The sequence below is a fragment of the Neodiprion virginianus genome, chromosome 2 (genome assembly GCF_021901495.1).
Source record: "Neodiprion virginianus isolate iyNeoVirg1 chromosome 2, iyNeoVirg1.1, whole genome shotgun sequence".
NCBI classification, from domain to species: Eukaryota; Metazoa; Arthropoda; class Insecta; order Hymenoptera; family Diprionidae; genus Neodiprion; species Neodiprion virginianus.
Window position 1 is genome coordinate 218,539 of NC_060878.1, and position 21,985 is coordinate 240,523.

Consider the following 21,985-nt stretch of genomic DNA (forward strand, 5'->3'; position numbering starts at 1 on the left):
ATTTCTGGTCGTCACCATGTCTAGAGCTCGACTGAAAATCCTGAAAACCAGCGCGCTACCCCAGCTCGCCTTATTTCTGCCCGATTGTGGCGCCCGATTCCTGCGGCTAATCCAAGAAACTTTCGACTTGACAATAAAGGGTCCGTTACTTTTACACATCTCCCACGTAATTCAACTCAAATCTCTATCTACAGGTACCGCAACGGAACTATTTTTTTATAACCAAACATTTCTTCCCCTGTATTAACGTTAACGTGAACATACTTTTTTTTTTACTGTCTTAAATAAGAATTTACTTTAATTAGTTGGTAACAGCTGCCAACATTACGAAAATACTGCCTTCGGACATTTTCAATACCGCCTATACACTCCAATAAAATCACGTGCTGGACTCAAATATGTCTGATATCAATGTTTACTACATCTGAGCAACTTATTTTATCATGACCAACCGTTTTCAGATGAGATGCTACGGAACAGGTTGGCTAAATTTGTTGACATTTTTGAGAATGCTCTCAGGTCATACGCTGCGCGCAAAATGTCTGAAATTCGTATTTTGAGTTCAGGGTCGTATAATCCATCGATTTTATACGGGATGCTACGGCTTTGGCCGGGATGCTACGAGTCAAAAATCTTGGTCGTGAGCGGCCGTCCTAGAATAACTTAGGCACAGGCAAGTGATCTGCACACCGAAGGTGGGATCCATCGCCTCTACATAACGGGACCCTTCAACGAAAATGCTTGAAAGCGTATTATTGAACAGAATATTGGTGTCGCTTAGGGTAGGCAGCGTTGAGAGGGATCGGAGGGGGGGGGGGGGGGGGATATCGATTATCAATCTTGGATTGGATTCCGTGCGAAGCGTGGGTATTACGGATGAAACTGGGATGATGTAGCCAGGGAAATGAACCGAGACGACCGTGAGGTCAGCGGTGTTGAGATTCGCGCGAGAGGAGCTTAGGGCTTGAGCTAGGCTCTGCAGCCAGAGGTTCAAGCATCGAAGTAATAACAGCTCTAGCCGAGGTGAACTTGAAAGTTTTTGGACGCCCGACCTCACGGCGCCTGACGCCGCGCCCCTGCAACCTCTGCCAACCCCCAAAAATCCTCTCGGCCGTCGCGATACCGTCGAAAACCGCAGAGTCCTAGTCCCACCTCCCTACAACTCCCTTCACTCTGTGGGCTATAAGCTCTGCTCACGACAAACTTTACGATTTTACCCGTATTTTATATTACCCTGGCGCTTAGTTTTACCCTACGGCTACTCGAGGGTGGCTCATTTTTTAACTTCGTCTTTTTTTCTAAATTGCCACTTTGAAAAATTACGCGACGTACTGAAAGAAATTTTCGTAAAACCTGGAGGAAGTAGGAAAATATTTAGAGGTCGCTACCAATTATTGTAATATTTTTCATTTATGTGTACACCTTACGGACTTATACATATATATATATGCATGTATATATATATATATATATATACATATTATATATATACATATTTACATGTTAGTTTATTTCTTTCCTATCGTGGTCCAATTAATCGTTCATCAATGAACAGAAAACTGTGCCTAACTAGTCGGCAGTTGGCTGTTCTCGTCTTTTATCCGATGGATTAATCGTCTCGCAGAAATTTGGTTAACAGTTTTTGCTACCGGAAGAGCAGTATCGCACCACCTTGATGTCCCTATTTCGTTTTCGGTAACTGATCTTCATGAACAATGACTAATTGGACCACGATGCGAAAAAAATAAAATAATGTGTATACATAAGAGCGTAAATTAGTCGTTAATTTTTCAACTCACCTGAAAATTTTCGAAATTGTACTCTTTCTAACAAGAGCGTAAAGTTTACACATAAATATAAATAAAAAATATTACAACAACAGGTGGCGACTTCTGAATAATTTTTTACCTTCTCCAGGTTTTAAAAAAGTTAAAAAATGAGTCACCCTGTACTACTCCAGTCTTGGTTTTCCTTATGTCGTGAATAGCACAAGGGGAACAAAGAAACAATACGTGTCGTTTACCGACAGGAATCAAGTTTCCAGAATATTCAACGATGGCCTACGTATACACTTTCTGCATAATTTATCACTTTTTTGTGTCTCAGTTCTCTGATACGCGCATGTCAGCCTACAATTTTCCGTACTTGAGGATATCTTTTACAACTGAGAATAACGATGCGTACGTACGTGTAATGCACTGTTACAAATTACACAGGACTTGTGTACCATTGATCGTTCGGATCAACTAAACGATTGTAAAGTAATTTCTATTTTCAATGCTTTTCAGGAATAAAAGAAAAATAAATAAATGTATTTTTTGCGCATCCGATCTAAATCGTAATGAACGTTCAAATTGTACAACACGTCAGTCTTTACCTCTGCTCGATATTTTTCGATGATATTTGCGAATCAATGATTGATTACGTGCTTATCTTATACCGCGCAATCATATTATTCCCATGACGAGTATTCGTGCCTGCCTACGTGTAGCTGGGTCATCGGAACGGAGGGAAGTCTATCACACGCGACAAATCGTAATTTGCCGGTAATCTGGATTGTGATACGGCATACTTGTGAATGAACTTTCGACAGAACTTGTGACACCCCGCTCGCGATCAGGTTGCGAATGAAAACTAATCGCGATACTCGTAAGGATTCAGAGGTTACGGTAATATTATAATATTGTTACGGAAGAAATGCAGAAAAGTGGTTATAATGACAAAGCATGTGACTCTTGTATAAGCGTAGGTAACTCGATCCTGCCCTTATGATGTGTATAATATTTATAACTGTTTCAACCCTGAATGTGAAAACTTCTGGTGTTCAAAGTACCTTTGACCTCTACACGTGCAGATTTGCTAATCAAATGTTACCGTTGAGAGTTGAGATTGGTACTAAAATAAATGAGAAGATCGTCACGAAATCCGCGTACGATAGATTAACTTGTTTTACAAAGCACTTTTGCATTCGGAAATATTGTGTAACAGAAAAATAACAGAAGAACCTCCGTGAAGATGTTCATACGGTGGAAATACGTCCGAGAATTGGTCGAGTTCTGTGTTTCAACTTGTAGACCAATTGTCGACTTGAGAACATCGCGTTACATCGGTCTCAGGCTGATTAAACTTTCTCTATACCTGTCTGCCGGAATGAAAAGTTTGCGCATTTATCATCACGACCTTCCAGTATGTTTCATTAAACTTTCAAATGGCAATATCTGCTGTGGCAAACTGAAATATCGTATTACGCCAAGGAAGTAACACATCGCGACGTATGCTCTTACTTCTCACACGGTGCTAACTTCTACTAGACTTTTTTGTTTCTAATTGCCATTACGCGTTCACACCCAATACAGTTTCAACTTTACACAGTTTTACAGAAATATATAATCCATTTGCTGTCGGTGCACAGTACTTTGTGCAAATCGCCAGTTGAGAAACGAGTAGGCCCTTCCGAACCTCGGAACACCTTCTGGCAGAAACTTGCAAGCATTCAGGTATAGCCAAGCCGATGCCAAGTAGGGTTGGGAGGCTTTCAAGATCTTGGTTGCTTAATTAAGCTAAACCCCCCCACCCCCCGAAAAAAGGGTTTGTGTCTGAGCTTTGAAGCGGCTAAGATGTCGGTAAAATGCCAGTATCGGGGTCTGTACGCAAAACTCTCCTTGCTATCCTGCTACTCAATACTTACTATCTCTTCAGCGTTCATCGACCAGGATGAGCTTTTTCTCTTATAACGCTGACTACAAACGTACTTGACGATGTTATTCAGCAATTGAATTACTACCAAGACGCTACTTTTTCGTTCTTCGGCTACTCCGTGTTTCTTCTTTCTATTTCATGTAGGCCAAGGAACACCACGTATCCTGAAAATTTGGTGGGATTTCGTTTTTTCTGTGAAGACAACTATGTGGGATTGATGAAGGAAAAGAAAATCGAAAAACCAAATAAACCAATTGTGAGAAAATAAGAAAAAGATGGGGGGAAAACGAAAAGCGATAAAACATTACCAGATCTTCACTCTTAGGCTCACTCCCAGCTACTGCTTTGCAGGCTACACTAAATTAGCGAGTATGGTTAGCTCGATGAAAAAAAAAACTGTTCAACCCAACATCGCAATCAAGCCCCATCCTTGTAAAATGCAAACCATCCCTTGACACATAATGTATCACCTCTGAACTTTTCTTCTCCTAGTTGTTCTACGGACGAGCAATCGAGGCGACACGCCTACCAATACATCACCAGAAACTGACACTTTAATAGTTATATCCTTCCGGATATCGCGGAATGGCAATCACCTACTGGCTAGAGACACGGCGCCACACGGTAGTCGCTCGTGAATACGATACCTACATCGACGGCTCGATATATTTATGAGGAACGAATCGTTCTAACGGCACCCCTAGGCTGGCATTACAGACTGAGAAGTATAAGGGTAGACTTTAGACGGCGTGAGTCCGCGTGTCGCACAGTATCCGCAACTCCACCTTCCTACGATGTTGAAGTTGGTGACGTTACTTTAACGATGCACGTTTAGGGAAATCGCTACTTCGCAGCCTCAGGATTGTCTGAAATTCAGCTAGTTAATCATGAGAACGGAAAAATGTGCACATATTGAAAAGCCAACTCGTTGATGATCGCTCTAAAATTGTACAACAACGATTTATTCCATGATGTTTCGTTACGTTAACGTTACTAACTTGAACACGGTATCTTCCGTAAGTGTGAATCGTTTTCTCCTTGCCTCCGTGTTATGTGTGACTCTATTGTTTTCCTAGATAACAACCTCACCACCTCAGCCTGCCCGCAGTTCTCAATGTTGAAACAGTTTCTCAACCCCTATACCATGTACTCGTCAAAATCAGCTCACCGACCACTCTCTTAACGTTCTCCTTTCTTATTGCGACAACATGTGACTGCGATGACAAGTAGCCATAAATCGATTGAAATGACAACGGTTCAGTAAAACTTGCATCGCAGATAGATTTCCCAAATGGTTAACACGGCCAGTGACGGTAATCGCATGGTGGTGTACATGTGCGTAGTATCGTGGGTGCATACTCGTACATCGAAAGAAAAGAAGGAACAATGGTAAGATTACGTCAAGTTGAGATTTTCTTTTCAGAGTAAAATATTTTTATGGCACGAAGACCGAGTCAAGATTAGTTTTCAAGAATTTAGTTACATTGACTCACAATATGTGTCCGTTGTCAGCCGGTCGATGGTGTCCTGTTTCAGCTTACTATTCTTCTTCCCCATTTTTCTCTCCTTGTTTCTTCGTTGTTTACGGTTTTAATACAATTCTTCTCTCCTCGGTTTCAGCTTCGTACGTTTTTCTAGTAATTTATCAAAGTGCGTTCTTCCACAACTCCAATTCTCTTCGGTTGTACGAACGTATATATTCACTGACCACAGTTAGAGGGGAAATATTTCGAGTTTGACGTCAGAATTTTATCCCTACCGTAGTCTGTACTGTCAATTCTGTAAATAATAACTTATTTATTTATCCTCCTCTGCTTACACTTTCTGACTCGCGAGACTTTTCCCCCTGTCACTTTACGCATCTATTGTATACGTTTATTGATCTATTTGCCGCTGCATTCTGTCGAGAGAACGGAGCTATCCAGGTGAGGTATGTCAGAGTCTAAAAAGGATCTCATTTTATGATACGATACATATTTCTTTCGTTTCCGCTAACTTGACACGGCTGCAAAAGGCGTCAGATTAAAAATTCCGTATGGTAAATTTGACGAGGCTGAAGCAATTGTAGACAAAATGGAGGGAAATAAAATTACGCACTATGAAAATGCAAGTAAGTTGTTAAAGATATGAATTAAGAAATTTGGAAATATACAATAAAATTTGTAACTGTAAGGTACTTGTATTTCAATGAGATGAGTTGACCCGACCAGATTCAAGATATTGTGACAAAGCACTATAAGAATTGGCAAGAGATGAATGAACAAATGATTATTAATCACAACGCTTAATAATTTTGCATTGCAAGATATTATTCGTACTGGTAAACGTTCGTACGAACAATTTTAGAGTGCTCACCGGCAAGCTCTTCGTTAATCACATTGGTTGTACGGCAAAAAATTACCCTGACGAATAGATGGACAGACAGGTAACTAGATATACAGATAGATGGATAGATACATAGATAGATAGATAGATGAGTGGATATTACACTCTTCTGCCAGTCGATAAAATGAAAAGGTTTGAAGCCTTAGCCTAACGTAAGGTATGGTTTATCGCCTCCGACAGGCTATTTACTGTTTTAAAGCTGGATCTAATCGTAAGCTACCTGACATTCTTTACTGACACGCTGCCTACCCCTTTGGCATGACGTAGGGTCAGAAGCACAAACGTTAGTGCCCGTCTAAGATGTCACGAGGGGCTTTAGCGACAGAGCAGTTTTTCTTTTTTTTTTTCTAGATACACAATGTCGCACAAAATCTACTTGACCGAGAATGAGTTGCATTTGTCAGAAGTGGAGTTTAGTCTCATAAATTTTCAATCAAGTGAACGGTCAGAAATGTCAACTCGGAGAGATTAAATTGATTTTCTTCGTGGCCGTTAGACTGTTGTAAAAGAATTGATTAGAGCTTGGTATTCAATCGTCCTGCGCTTTCGTTTAAAAAACTTTACATCACTAGAGTATGCTCGGGGAAATTAAATTATCTTCTTAGAATTACTCAGATCATCTTAGATCGTCTTAGACTGCTTTACGAAATGGAATTGATACAAACTGCTGCGTGGAGACTTTTCCTCAAACGGATTTCGTAGTGTATTATGACGATGAGATTGACGTATGAAACTTAACAGGTATTAGCTCGAAACAAGATAAGCAATGGAACCGGACGAGTGGCTGAAATTCGTAAGAAATGAATCACACTTCTATCACAAAATTATTCGGCTGAATTTCATTGCAAATAAATTAATCGGTTCTGAGAGCAGTCAGGCACTTTGCCGTTCGTCGTTACGACACAAACTGCACGTAAACGCGAACAATTAACGTCAACGCGTCGCCACGCTCGACGTCTGACTGCTTTGTGGCTAACATTGTTGGAGCGTTGAAGCGCCGTTCAACCCCTTTTTCAACCCCGCGCATGCGCGACTATCCTCGGTGGCTAACCGTGGTGTACCTCATAGGGATTTAGGTAAATATGTACGCGTTATGTGTACACATATTTTACGTATTACAGAGTCTCGGATCTCCTTCGAAGAGACCGATGACTGCCATCGGCAGGACCTGCTTCGACCCTAATCAATGGCTGGATGGGAGGGTCGCTGTTTTAACGGTTTTTGCATCGTCGGTTCAGTCGGAAGACAGGCGAGGCTCAATATTTCAGCCGAAATTCGACGCATTGGTCCTGCGATATCAGAAATCTTTGAGAATTCGCATCTCACGTCATGTCAATGTTGTTGTTACCGGCAACACAATTGCATAATACAATATTCTTTTTCACTGCTACACTTACCACGATTATATTGGTACTAGAAACTTTTTTTGCCATTTAGGATTGGCTTCCATCGTCCGTGTTCGATTTCTTCGACGTGTTGCCGGAGTTGAAGTCGTATCGGACATTTATAGCTTGAAAATTGAAAGGCTCAATTTCTAACTGAAGCTTATTGAAGAACTTACTTTGTAAAGGCCCGCTGCCCGAATCCCAAGTATTGACTCTCGCTAAACGCAAATACTTGTAGAACGGTTCTACTACTATCTTTTGCCCCTTGCCTACTTACCTGTATTGATTTGTCCAACATTTGATTTCTTCGGCCGCAGCATCGCTGAAATTATCTTGATTCGGGAATATTCCAGAAAAACTGGACTAGCTGACTCATGTTTTAAGAATAACGCGTTGAAAAATTTCACCGCAAGTATATAACATAAGCTGGCTTGGGTGTGCGTATTTTATATCTGAATCTCGATTTAATTTTACCAGTTTCAACATATAGTTGGAAAACACGCGTCAAGCTTAAGGTTCGCATTTTCTTCGTTCGCATAAATATTGCGAGCTTAGACAAAATCTACAGCAGCCTGACTCGTACTTTTTTTTCCCCTGTAGACGACGATGGCGCGAAGGGTCGTTGTTTCGCGCTTGTGTCCTTCTCTCGCTTATATGCGAGTGATATGACCATTGTTCGGAGCGGACGGCTCTCCCATCCACCAATCGAGAGTGAATTGCCGATAATTGACTCGGTATCAGAACTATTGGCGAGCAGGAATCAACCGATAGTAGGCTTCAGCCCAGCCGAAAAACACTCTCCTTAATATGCCCGAGACCTGGCAAACGGCCGTGAAGTAAGAGATTCGCGAATACCGAGGGTGGTATAAGCTGTCATGCGAGGCTAAACGATGCAGATTATATTGCTTCCCCGAATATTCGACCCGGGATCGTTCCCGGGATCGCCAATTAACTCGGCGGCCGTTCGCTCGATTAATGGCAGGAAGTCGCAACCCTCCGAAGATGCAGGAAATCAGACGACCACGCATTCATGCGGAAGCATGCCAGAACGAGATGAGGCCGCAAATGTGGAGAGAGCTTGGTATTCTACAACGCGTACTGGACAATAACACAGTTCTGAAAAAAAATATTTTATCTCAACCGCATGGGATGTTTTTTGTGAATATTACGTTTTCGAGTGAACTGAATCCAAAAATGACTTTTATTTCTCTCAATCACGTACGGTATCCTTGCAAAATACAAGGTGTTTACATGAAAAAAAAAAAACGTTACAATAATGAAAAAACCACCATTTTATCACAATGAACTACACGGTATTTCTTGTAAAATTAAATGAACAATATCTTCACGAAATGAACATTACGCGTTCATTCTTTTTGCCTACGAAACTTCTTCTTGTTCTGTTTTATATTTCTCCGAAGCCGCTTCCGCTTTCCATTTTCTGTTTTCCTGTTTTTATTTATTCTTGAGTCTCACCCTAATACATATTAAATGGAAGTAAGAAATCACTTTTGCATAGGATTTTTGAAATCACGAATGAGATACCAGATTTCGAAGTGAACGGGAGTTTCACTCTAAATGAAACTACAAATACGAGTCGAAGAAATCTTGATGTTGTGGAATTCTTTGAGTATTTTTCCCGATTTCAGTGAGTAAAGAAACAGTATAAAAAATCTATGCAGTTTTTTGGTTGCAGACCTGCGTAACACTGGGAAACAAATTTGCGACCAATATACATTTTTTAACCCTGGCAATACATACGACCGCCTTTACAGTAAGAATGACCGAAAACAATCGATGATTTTTTCCCGAATGAATCGATTAATTTTTACCGATTTAATCGAGTCATGTTCGATTATTTTCTTATACCCGATCAATCGCTGCATCGATTATTTTTAACTTGGTGGCCATCGCCACTCCACAGGATCGAATACGTGACGAGCCTTACAGTGTCGGCGAGCAGTTTTTACATAAAACGAGCGAGAATTTTGGAAATTCCGTTGACCTTGGACGAACGACTTAGCCACTTCCCGAACCCCTCGGCGCCATTGGTGAGTTATTCTTTCGGAGGAGGGTTGACTTGGGGGCGGGGGTTCTCAGCCTCCCCTATATTCGCGGACCTAGTCCGTGCAGCCTCGTTCGCGAAAACAAAATCAGCGTCGCGACGCCAATCCGGTCCATTTATTTTTAGACCTACCCTTTATATCTCTGCGATCGTTTTTCCCCGGCATCCGTCCATCCCCCTCCTTCCTCTGTACCTCCGTAGGCAACTTTATATTATCTTCCTGGCGTATCTCATTTCTAGTCCAAAGTTATATTATTACATCGGCTGGGTTTGGTAATTTTCAGCTTCGTTTTTTCCGTACCGTTTTAGAATCTGCCACATGTGCAAATCATAAGTTTTGCAACCATTTTTACAATTTGTTTATGTTATGTCTGCGTTAAAATCTTTTATCACCGCACGGAGAGAAGAAAAATAGCAGATTTTACTGAAAACTGCACGAAAAGAGGGACACTACGAGGTTTTTTTTTTTTTTTAAGTACCCTGCTCAGCTATATTTCTTTACTACAAATATTGCAGATTTTCTCGTAACTGATGATAATGCACATCCGCATATCATTTATTAGACGGATTTGACCGTCTTGCGTGGCTTCCCATCAGAAGCGTAAGATTCCAACATGTAAACATTCATCTACATACATTCTTACATCGGGTGCTCAAGAGACGAAAACTTTCCGTTCTTTCACACATACCAGGCACAAGAAAACAAATTTGAACTCACCGGTGATGAGAGGAATTAACGACAATAGAGTCAGGGCGGCTAGGTGGTCTAGTGGAGCAAGGCTCCGGTCAAGCATCTCTAGATACCAGGTTCGATTCCTGGCTCCGTCGTTAATTTTTCGAATTCACCAGTTTATCAAATTTATATCTCCATTGCAGATTTTCCTTTGCACACAGTGGTTTTCTCACTGTTTCTGGAGTAAATTTCCGCATTCTACGAAGTACATTTTACGAAAAAAAAAACCCGATGTATCTCACTTTCCCTACAGTTTTGAGTAAAATCTGCTCTTTAATTCTCCCCGTATACACAATTGTACCAACAAGTTTCAAGAGTAATAAACAGCTACAAGCTTTCGTAATTAAATTTTCATATACACGAGCGTATATTTTGCGCTCTGATAATTTATGAAAAGCCTCATCACACGTGTGCATTAGTATACCCATATTCCGTAAGGATACGCACTTATCGAACGTTTTTATGTACTACATAGGTCGGCATCGTAGTTTTGACGCGTTATAATAGTAAATTTGGTGTCGAGTGCTCGCAATATCGATCTTTTCTGTAAATTCTGCGAAAAGTGGCTAAAATTGAGGTGCTCGCAAGTGCGCATACGCGACAGTGCGGAAAATGTACATATCCGCAAGGCTCAAAAATTGATCACTTTACGCACGCTTAACATGCGTCAGAAACCTGTAAGGTTTCCGTGCAGGTGTTGGAAAAAAATTCTGCTCTCACGGTGGGCGATACTTTTTCTGCCGTAAAATATAGGCCAATCTCTAAGTTATATTCGTCTATTCATCTTTCCTTACATAATGCGATAGAAGTGTTATACGGCTGCCTGTTCGCCCATGCCGAACATTTGTCACCCTGCAACCCGCAGATCGAACAACAAAGGGGTAAAGAATCTTAGCGAATCCGGGAGAGCCGTGGAACTTGTAGGTACTTATTAGTCTTGATAAATTTCTCTGATACATATTATCTCTGCAAGTCTGCCACTTCCTCCCGCGAAACCGGATCACGAACCAGAAGAGTATTATGCGAGCTAAGGAATGTTATTAAGAATTGCGATATATTATTGCCGCTCCGTTTGCAGTAGTGATTAATTATTATGGGGGATCCGCGTTTCCATATCTCGTTCGCCCGGTGCAGCTTGAAATCTGTCTGTTTTGATGAATACGTACTCGTATGTATAAGAATACATAGAATTTCCCAATTTCATCCTCATACAAATCCCGCCAGCCGAAATGAAAGTTTTTTCCCCGAGAAAAACAACGTGATATGAGAAGCGTAGGCGTGCCTACGCGCAGGCGTAGCGTACTGGAATAGAAATTTCATTTCTTTTCCTGATTTCATCCCGTTTATAGATAGTCTGCAAGTAAATCCCCACAACCCGGTTCGGAACTGCAATAGAAACAACTAATCTGATCCTGAATGTCGAATAGTCAAACGTATAGCAACATGCTATCTGACGTAAAAAAAAGTAGCACGTGATTACCATCCTCCAAATTTTCATTATACTTGTTATACTTGTTCGAACGGCGGTGGCTACAGTTAAAAAAGTTACCCGAGTTTACGCGCCGTGCGGATACCTGCGCTAAATTATAAATTACTCAAAAGTATAAGTCGCTTCGTCTTTTTACAACGCATGCCGAAGCTGTAGAGCCTCGACGATTGATGATCACTTTTCTTAAAACGTTTCTGAGTTTATAACCAGCAGCTTTTATCGCTGACCAAGTTATACGCGACGGGAAACTTGACGTACCTACTCTTTTATACGCGCATAGTATAGGTAGGTATTGAAGGCACAGTACGTACCTATACAGGGTACTTGGGCTGTTGCTTCGGCGTGATAGAGTGAGACGACGAGAGAGAAAAGTGAAAGAGGCGGCGAGAGGATGGGCGGGAAAGAAGCATCAAGGTACGAAGTTACGAACCCTTCAAATTTCTCCACGAAGAACTGTAAACATTGGGACGTCTGGATTTTTTCCTGCAATTTAAATTGAACTTGGAACAACGAGGCACTTTATGACGCTCTGCAAACGATAAATAATTCCATTTCCGGCGGTCCTTCATTCATGTAACCACATGAGGAGTAGGTACACGCTACTGCTCGACATGGGTGTTAACGCATAGACTTGCAGCTCCCGGACCGTTTCTGAATCCTGACGCGGGAAGTCTGATCCTTACGATTATCAAAAAAGTTCGATGGTCTTACGGGAAAGTGGCGAACCAGCTTCCGGAGGAATATATTTTTGCTGTACTGAAAAAACATTCGGCTGTCCGAGTGTTTTTTGTTTTGTTTTTCTGTCATTCAACCAGTTTAGAGATGGTGTGTGGTATATCACAAACAGCCGTCACAACTCAGATGACATTCGTATCCGGAAAACCTAATCACGTATAAAGGATACGCTGGAACGAAATCATCGTTCGGATATAATTTGATCGATACGGCCCTGAAATACTATATCAATTAACTAGACGACCTTGCACCTACCTAGGCAAGGAGAATCGTTGCCCGAAAATGTATATTTCGAATTTTCTCTCAAAGGCTTCTTCCGTTTGTAAACTAAAGCGATTTCTCGTTGGCGTTCGCCCACGTTACGTTACCCCATCTTGTTATTTTTAATTAACACCAGAGTAGACGTAGAATAGATAGAGCGAGGGAGGAACGAGGTTCTCTCAGAATGAGGGAAATGCTCGGTTGACACACCGAGGGCGTAGGCATCGATCTGTTTGTTGCACTCGACCGCCTTGCGCTTCGGTGTAATTGGGGAAAGTCCCAGACAGGCTGTCCTACCCTTGAACGCAAACGCCAACGCCAACGCCAACGCCAAAGCTACCCTGTATCGACCCACCCCGAACCCTTCGCTGCGGCCACTATATACCGCCGTGCGGTGATCAGGGTGGCAAAGCCCGAGGGGAGCCAACCAGGAACTTCATCTTCATCTAATTGTAAGAATATCATCGCTCAGCTTAATACACACTTGAGATCAAACTGATGAACGCTGGAAGCGTGGCCGAGTGTTTAATCCACTCTCCGAAGGTGCCGATCCTTTTTCATTCCATCACCACCAACCGCTCTCTATTATATGTATTGTACAAATAGGCATACCGCAAGTACGCAGGGTGATCGTTGCAGGCCAATTTGATCATTACTCTTACATTATATTCAAACAGCTCAGGTACAGTTGCACTCGTTCGCGGACACGCTCAGCTGTTGCACTCTCGCTCAGCGAAAGCATTCCATATCTGATTGCTCTGAAACTTTATCGAATGCTCGTTTGGATTGCGTTATCATGCCTCGGCTCGTGCGCGCGTTCCAGGAAATAGCAAACTAACTACTTGGATACTCGATACCATAAACTTACCCATTGATGGGTGATTTTGCTCGCATTCTGGGTACGGAAAACGACGTTGGTCTGCTTAACTCTTGGGTTGACCTGATGAGGATATTCGAACTGTCGCGAACGGCACTACGCGTGGATTGGTTTCGCGTATGCTAAACCACCTACCGTATACATTATACCTATACATATTACGTATACGGCTCCTTCCGCACGCAACCCTTATCTGTGGAATATTTTAAAATAAGTTAATCGATACTCTCCGCAGTTCGGGAATTCGGCACTACACGCGTCTTACGTACCGGTAATTGCTCGTGCATTGAAAGATTAAGCAGTATTTATTATTATGACACCCGATACAGCTCCTCCAGAAGTCGTACTACCTTGCTCTCTGATCAAATGTATATTGATTCAGCCGAATCGTAACCACGTGAACCAGTTGCAAATTTGCAACTTGACGAAGACCGCACAACGGTGATGCAGGCATGCCTGTAATTAAAATTTGCATTTAACCTGCACCCATGTTCCGATTTGGTATTACAGCGAGGCTCATGTCCATCCATCCACTCGACAATTAATGTGCGAGAGTACAATCATTTTGCCTCGCTTAACGCCGATGGAGTATAGGTAAACACATTATCCGTTATACGTATAGGTACCACTTACCGAAGGACCGTCAATATAATTTATTCAATGCGTTTCAATCAAATATAGTTATAGGTATAGTGTAGTTATAATTTAGATACATTTACAAACAAAAATATACCGTTTGACAAGAAACAATTAATTACAGTCGAATTGCAATTTAGTCGAGAATACGTATTGCATTTGAGAAAATTTTTTTTTTTTTACAACACCTCGATTTGAAAGTTCGATTTCCAAAGTCTGTGAAGGGTGTGTAAATTATCCCATTTCTGAACAGTGCGGTAAAATAACGTTGGCGTATGCGCACAATTGAAATCCTATATTTTACACACTGGCGGGTTTTCTTTGAATTAAGCGCACTTTTGAATATGTAACTAAATTTTACGGACTGTGTCGTTGAGCGTAAGTTACTTGACCCCAATTTTACGCGTAATCAGTGGCACCTTCGTTACTTCTCAAATTAAACTTTCCTTCACAGGTGTCGCAAAAAATAGCGTGTGTCGCATGGGATGAGTAACAGCGGTGGAGTCGGAAAATAATGATAATGCCGTAGCCTCAATGGTACGTACCAACGGTAACAAAGCAGTATAGATACACGTACTGATAACGATAGGCTTATATAAATCAAGTCACTGTTTCCAACGATGTTTTTCGACACTTAGTAAGAACTAATTGTCAGCCGAAGAATATGTTACATATAATAAATATCCATATTAATACGAGCATATTTTTGAGTTTGGAGAAGCATCGTCTTACTATAACTAATTACATTATACATACAGAGTCATTTGTTGTTTGTGGGTGTAGCTTGGAGTATAATTAAGAGTATAATTAATCATCACGGATTATCAGTTGCCACATTTACATGTTCAAACGACGTTCAAACAAACTTCGGGTGATTTCGGTAATTGGTATATGGAGGACAAACGCGGTTTATTTGTGCTTTCCAGCTGTGTGTGAAAGTCGCAAAATTGTTTGCCTCATACAGCAATGTATTGTTTTATAGTTAGGTACTCCAGGTAATTGTACGATTAATCCAGATTAAAATACAAAGGTCACAATTTACGGATAGCTTATCGTAAGTGAAAACATGTGGCAGTAATAATTCAATACGGAGATTTGAAACCATTGAATAATTAGTAATTCGCGTACGACGAAACTTCATGAGATCGTTAATTTGATACCGTTTTATTCGTCTTTTTATTTTCATTCGTTCTTTTTTTTCCGAAACATGAAGTAGGTGGGGTTAATTGTTATTTAGCATTCTTTTATTTAAAATTTTGTTAACATGCTCGCACACTTTTGGTACATGTATCACGTATACAGATGCTTGTCGGAGTTTCGCGCACGGAAAAACGTGTTAAAGATACGTACGACTGTACGCTGTATCATGTTTACAATACAGATGTATTTGATTGGCATACATACATTATATATATATGTATATTATTGTATACGGCGTGAATAGAAAATTAACGTTTTTCACCTAAAATCATTAATTGTAAGTATCGTTCATAAATATAGGTAAAATTTCAATAAAAAATCTACATCGTACATATGATCACAGATACCTTTCAAAATAAGCATTTCTCTAGTTTTATTTTCTTTTTTTTTTTCTTTCCATGTGGCTTCATTTTCCTTCGTCATGCATTGCCATAAAAGCTTTACTTAGACGAATACTTACATATTGTTCATGTCAGTCAGTCTGATATCCGAGGCAATGGAATTTCTTTGCCGTAATCAGCGCAATGTAATAACTTGCGATAAAATCTGTACTTTGCTGCATGTAATTTTCATTTAAACACTCTCATAATTTAGGTATATATTTGTTCGATTCAAACTCTACTTCGAGTGTCATTTTGAGTAGATTTAAATTGCGACTCCGATTTTCCGTCAATTAGCCATTACTCGGTCACGACTTTTAATCAGTCTAACGTCTATTGCGTGTAGTTCAAGTAAAATTTTTTGAAAAATTTTCTTCAGTACACGTCAGCCGAAGAATTTATATTCAGGCAGCCCAAAGACCTGAATACGTACCTCTGCTCCGGTAGGGGAAAAAAAATTCCGACGACCACTGCATAATGCCCAAAGAAATGAAATACGGTGAAAGGATAAATCTTACGTGTTCAGGTTTCAGAACTTTAGACACTGGCCCGTGCCACGTGACCCGGGGTTGCGACCGCTGTCGTCGGTGGCGTCGTTGTGGTCGTGGGCCTTGGCAGGGGGGAATGCTTCATCGGGACACCCCGTGCGTGTCTTCCCGCAGGGCCCCAAGGCCATTGCAGAGTTCGTATCAGTGTGTTTCGAAAGTCCTCGGAAAACAGGCAGTAGATGTAAAAGGTGATGGAATAATTTATCACCTCGAGGAGATTGGCCAGTGCTCGAAAAACCTGAGACAACATGTACCAAAATATATGATTGATCATGCGCCTTGGATACGGACTTGGATGGGAACTGCGGTAAATCATATTTGACAGAAATTGTTTCTCGTCTCATCGTCACCTCCAGCACTAATTGCTGTTAACGAATGGGTATAACCCATGACAGGACGGGTGTAGGTACTTGTAATCTTTTCCAGACGTTGTACTCACCTGGTAAGGGTAGAGGATCAAGTTGCTCTCACTCAGCGTTACGTTTAGTATAACCATGGGAGTGACGCATACGAGGAAAAGTATACTTGTGCTTCCCAAAAGTAAGACGAGCCGTCTCTCCTCGGCGAAAGTTCTCGGGTCTTCGTCGCTGCTGACGGTTCTGGACAACGTCATTCGTCTACGCCGCTCGCACGATTTTCTGTATACTATCATGATCCGAAGATTGAGCCCAGCTAGTAGAATTGTCGGGGCGACTTTGAATACCACCTCAAGAACCACCTTGTAAATCTAGGACATAGGGGGATCAATTTGAGGATACCTACCGAGCAGTGGTATCGGGGTGGTAAAAATCCGGCGTCGATATCTCACCTGATAAAAAACGGGATTGAGGAAGAGCAAATTGTCTCGTTTTTGGTAAATCAGCGGACCAGCAGGTGCCACCTGACACTTTAATATTTCCCCGCGGAAGACACTCGGCAGGTATACGACGAATGTGACTAGCGGTATTAAAACAACCGTCAGATGAGGCGGACCGCAGAGGGGCCTTGTGTGCTGCCCGGGATGACAAACGCTCACGTATCTTTCGACCGTCAACGCCAACAGCATCATAACTCCAACCCCTGTAAAGGGACGTGGTGGTATAATTAAATAATAAATGAGCATTAGCGCCGGGCGAACGCGGTGGTGGGTAACCATTGTTATACAGTTTTCAAAGAATACTGACCGAGGCATGCGTTTCCCAAGAACAGTTCGAGATGAACGTGGTAGAACGCTTGATGCCAGTTACTCCATCGACCGTTTTCCTTGTGGATCAGAACCCTCAGAGCGAATGGGATGCAGAATACTATGGCCAGCAGAGCAGCGGCGGAATATCCTGAAAGGCGAATGAAAAAAACCGTGTCAAGGGTTGATTTATACACTCGCTGATTTCACACCATCGGTGTGCCCGCCGATGTGGTATAGTACCTCACCACCGTACATTCGTTACACAGGCTTGCGATGGTTTCCCCCATACAAGACTGAATAGTAATTTCGGTAGGTGTTGGGTAAGAATCTATGAAAAAAATATTAAAAAATTCTATCGCGTAAATTTTCTGAGACATTTTTTTCTGTTTTCTCAGTACTACTGGAGTTAACTTCCAATTTCTTTGTTAAATATAAGTATATATTAATGGCAGTGTTGATATTCAAATATTCATCTACCCTCGCTATTTGTTGTTTATGGCGATTTTAAGCATATTTGGTGCTACGTAAGTACAAGAGAAACGAATTGAACGCCAGTTTTGAAGAAAGTAGAAAACGATCTCATAAGTCTGTTCGATTTATCTAGTCTCTTGAGCCTTGTTCAAAACTAATGCTGTTGATTTTATACCCGAACATTCAGTTTTATATTGAGTATATGTTTATTTTTTTCCACAATATTTGTTAAAAAATCTGTAAATATGCGTATCTTGCATAAAAATAAATCTCAATGTGCTATAAAAAAACTAGCGCTATATTTCAATTCAACATATCTAAATACCTAAAAAAAAGCATTATTAGTTAAGGGGGAAATTACAAGTTTACATTTGGCAGGCTTGTGTTATCGTAGAGACATACGACTGCGCCGACTTGCCGGGTAAGCATATTAAAGCTACTGTCTACAATTTCAATTTGTTCGAGATGGATGCCCATGGGTGTATACGGAGCTACCGGTAAATGTGTGTCAATTTTCCGAGGTATCGTGGTCATTTGTCTCTTCTCTAACGCAAGAGGTTTGCGGCACGGTGGACGGTAAGATTTATAGTCTCCAGAGCGAAGATACATTCCACCGGATTACCTATATATTATATCCATCCGAATTCCGTATTCAAAAACATCGGGGCGAAATCTCGGACGGAATCATCCACAAATCTGCAAACGCGGCAAACTTAACATTAAATTCATCGACTACGATAAAAAAAATTCATCAAATAACGTTCTACCACTGATCCGTCGCGTCGCTACAAATCTATGAAACAAACTTGTTCGAAAAAGTCTACGGATTTAGCCAAAGTCTATGAATATTAACACCTAATGGGAGCTAGGAAGTCTTATCGTTATTTCAGCTGCAGTATAAAATTTAATGAAATTGAATTTTCGCGTAAGTTTCGCACTCAGGATAGACCAGTTCCACATGTACCACTATTTATTTTACGTAAGTAACCTAGTCCTAGTCAACGTACCTATTGGAACTCGGATAAATTTGAATACGCAATGGTCGAGGTTTGAATGAATTCCATTGGATGGGTTGTTGGGTTCGGTTAGTCTATCCTAACTGTGACGCGGGTTCCGTTCAATAAAACTGTAGATTCATATGCTAAACACGAAATCCAGAGTGCCTCGTCAGCAATGGATAAGAACGAAAATATTTACCATACGTCGATAATCAGAGTGTGTCGCTACATTCTCGGCAAGGGGTCGAAACTTCGCTTCAGGGTCGGTAACGTGAGAAGCTTAGACGCTGAAGATAAGCGGAAAATATACGTTGCAAGCTGCGTTACCACCGTAGAGAGCTTTCGAACTTGACAAAATCAAGTATGAAGAAAGTCCGACCGAGTAAAGGTTCTCAGAGTAAATAGCGCTTGACAGTAGAGACTAAACAATTCTTTACCGACCCCCCTTAAAAGAACCACTTTTCAAGCCTTCGCGAAAGGCAAACTTCGAAATGGACTAGGAGCAAAAAAATTATGTTCATGACGGGCGGAAAGTGATTACATCTGTGATTACCACCCTCGCTTCCACTTACCGCCCTTGATACCACAATTTATTTAAATCCTACCGTCGTTTGGCAAACCGCTGGACAAGTCTTAGAAAAACGGGCCTCGACCGTTAACATCACGCATCAAGGTCGAATGTACGCAAAGCTTTCAATTATTCTGACTGAATGGGTTAAAGCCACTCAAAAAAATGTTCATTCCGCGTCACGTGACAGGATCAGAAAACAAATTTAAATCAAATCCATTATACGCCGAATGCTGGAACAGGATTTTAAAAATACTGTAGGCAAATCCACGGAGGACATGTATGAAACAAGTGAAACTCGCAGTTGATGGGCCTTTATGGCCTTTATTAATCTTTGTCGCACGTGTTCCAGCAAATTGGATGTGAGATGTCATACACATTTCCCACGGGCACGGGAACGGTTGTTGGCACCTAACATACATCACGTTTGTAATTCAAGAAAAAACTAGAATATTTTTTGTCTCAGCAGTCGCCTTATGTAAAGTCCAAATGAAACAACCCTATTTTTCTCACTTCACAGGCTGCGTATAATCTCATTAATTTATCTTTCCTTCTCCCGTCGACAAAGTGAGATAATTCCGTAACAGTTTTCTTGTTATTTCATTCACGTGTTAACTCGGTAGTACGGCATCTCGCGTGTGTGCCCAGGTATAATATAATCGTTAATTAAGAAGCTTGTTAACAAGCCTTAGAATTAATCCGACTTAGACAACTGCAAATTTTCCCTCAAGATTAACGAGCTAAAAGTTATCCCGGTCCAATTAAAGCCAGTCCGACGCAGCGTAGCGTCAAATTCATTTCCGGCTGCATACAAGTCCAGAGACATCGAACTTTCTTTATTTCTCAATTGTTTTTTCATTTCTACGGGTTTTTATGCGAAAGTGATAATATTTACTCTAGCTGATATCATGGCTGCCGATTGCTGCCTCTCTGTTTTAATCTCAAGGTTTATCAGCTCACGGTCAGTTATACATATGGCTGTCCACGTTCCAGACGAAAGCGCAATATTTGCCCAATTCAAATACAATTATAATCGTTATATTCGATAATCGAAGAGACGCATATTAACTCGCACGATATTTATTCAGTCGAACGGAAAATGGGAATAACCACCGCGTGTGAATTTTATATTAGACGCCGTGTTACACAGGCACATCGTGTCAGCTTCGTCAAATTTTACGAACTTCCAATTGTCACGATTGCACCGCTAAGATTTTGTAGACCTTGTATTATTGCGCCTTTACCGACATTTTATTGATCGTAATTATTCGGTACAAGTCGTCATCTAGAAAAAAAATTTGCTATCCTTGTTTTGAATAGGCAATCTATATTTTCACACCCGGATCGTAAAACACGAATAGCGTTATAGGTAAGACAAACCATAAGAACGCCAAAAACGGTGGTTGCGCGACATCGGAAGCGTAGGAGGACGTCGTTATTAGAAACATCGGGGAAATGGCTTCACGAAAGTCGTAAAAATATCGTCAACTTTCCGTCCCTATGTATACGTATACGCGTATATGTGTGTATTTATGGTCAAAATATACATTAGCGCTTAAGCACATTGAGCTGAAGCTCTTATCTGTCTCATTGATGGAAAGAACTGACCGAAAAACAACACCACACCCAAACAAAATGAGAATTCTCAAGGACTGAATTTAATCCAAACGGTCTCGTGACACTTAACGGTTTTCGTATTCGATAATATTTATCGATTTCGTAAATTGGGAAAAGCTCTAAAATTTTTGCAATAGATACATTTCGAAATGCAATCAACTGAAGAGAATTGGATGGGTTACGTAACGATGATTGGTCGACGCTCGATAAGAAAACGAAGAAAGAGTGTAAAATAACGCAAGCCCAGGTAGCACACTATTGGCTGTTAGTTGACTTAATAGCGACAGAAATTCTCAGTCAACTATTTCAAGTCAACTGGGAATAGGCATATTATGAGCCTATCGTTGACCGTACACTGACCAAAAGTGCGCGAATGTCCTTTGAAATATCGTGGTAAAGGCAGCACCCTACGTCAACTATTATTAGGTTTTCAGTTAATTGTGAACAGTCAAGACAGAAAGACGATGATTTGCAAGTTGGTTAATTACGTGGACTAATAGTCGGCTGGCGTCAAGTATGAGATAGCGATTAGTCAGTCTAACTGCCGCCAGACGTTGACGTTCATTCGGCACATGAATGCGCTCACACAAACAATTATTTGTCTGAAAAACATCAGAAACTTTCACTTGACTTTTCAGTGGTAAGTGGAATAAGGTGACAACGAGTTTTCTATTCGAATCACCTTATACTTGGCATTTCAGAGGACATTCGTAAACATAAATTGTACCGCATGTCAACTTTACGTCCAGTTTTTCTCACGATCTATAGCCATT

The 21,985-nt window shown here is 41.0% G+C and overlaps 2 protein-coding genes across 7 annotated transcripts in view; both read right to left on the minus strand.

The window, feature by feature from the left end:
• The window catches only part of LOC124297575 (frequenin-1), a 28,817-nt gene extending 21,795 nt beyond the window's left edge, over window positions 1-7,022 (minus strand). For 2 of the 5 annotated variants that reach the window (XM_046748748.1, XM_046748744.1), the window contains exons 1-2: window positions 6,750-7,022; window positions 5,193-5,478 (exon numbers count right to left, since the gene is read on the minus strand). In XM_046748748.1, the coding sequence (XP_046604704.1) occupies window positions 5,193-5,256 (64 nt within the window). In that variant the 5' untranslated portion in view covers window positions 5,257-5,478; window positions 6,750-7,022. Of the gene's footprint in view, window positions 1-5,192; window positions 5,479-6,054 lie in introns of all 5 variants that reach the window. The other 3 variants (XM_046748747.1, XM_046748746.1, XM_046748745.1) reach the window with 3 other exon arrangements.
• Window positions 7,023-14,400: 7,378 nt separating this feature from the next.
• Window positions 14,401-21,985, minus strand: part of LOC124298348 (probable G-protein coupled receptor B0563.6) — a 45,852-nt gene continuing 38,267 nt past the window's right edge. For both annotated transcript variants that reach the window (XM_046750220.1, XM_046750218.1), the window contains exons 3-6: window positions 17,557-17,706; window positions 17,202-17,452; window positions 16,833-17,120; window positions 14,401-16,631 (exon numbers count right to left, since the gene is read on the minus strand). In XM_046750220.1, coding sequence (XP_046606176.1) covers window positions 16,383-16,631; window positions 16,833-17,120; window positions 17,202-17,452; window positions 17,557-17,706 — 938 coding nt within the window. In that variant the 3' untranslated portion in view covers window positions 14,401-16,382. The remainder of the gene's footprint in view (window positions 16,632-16,832; window positions 17,121-17,201; window positions 17,453-17,556; window positions 17,707-21,985) is intronic.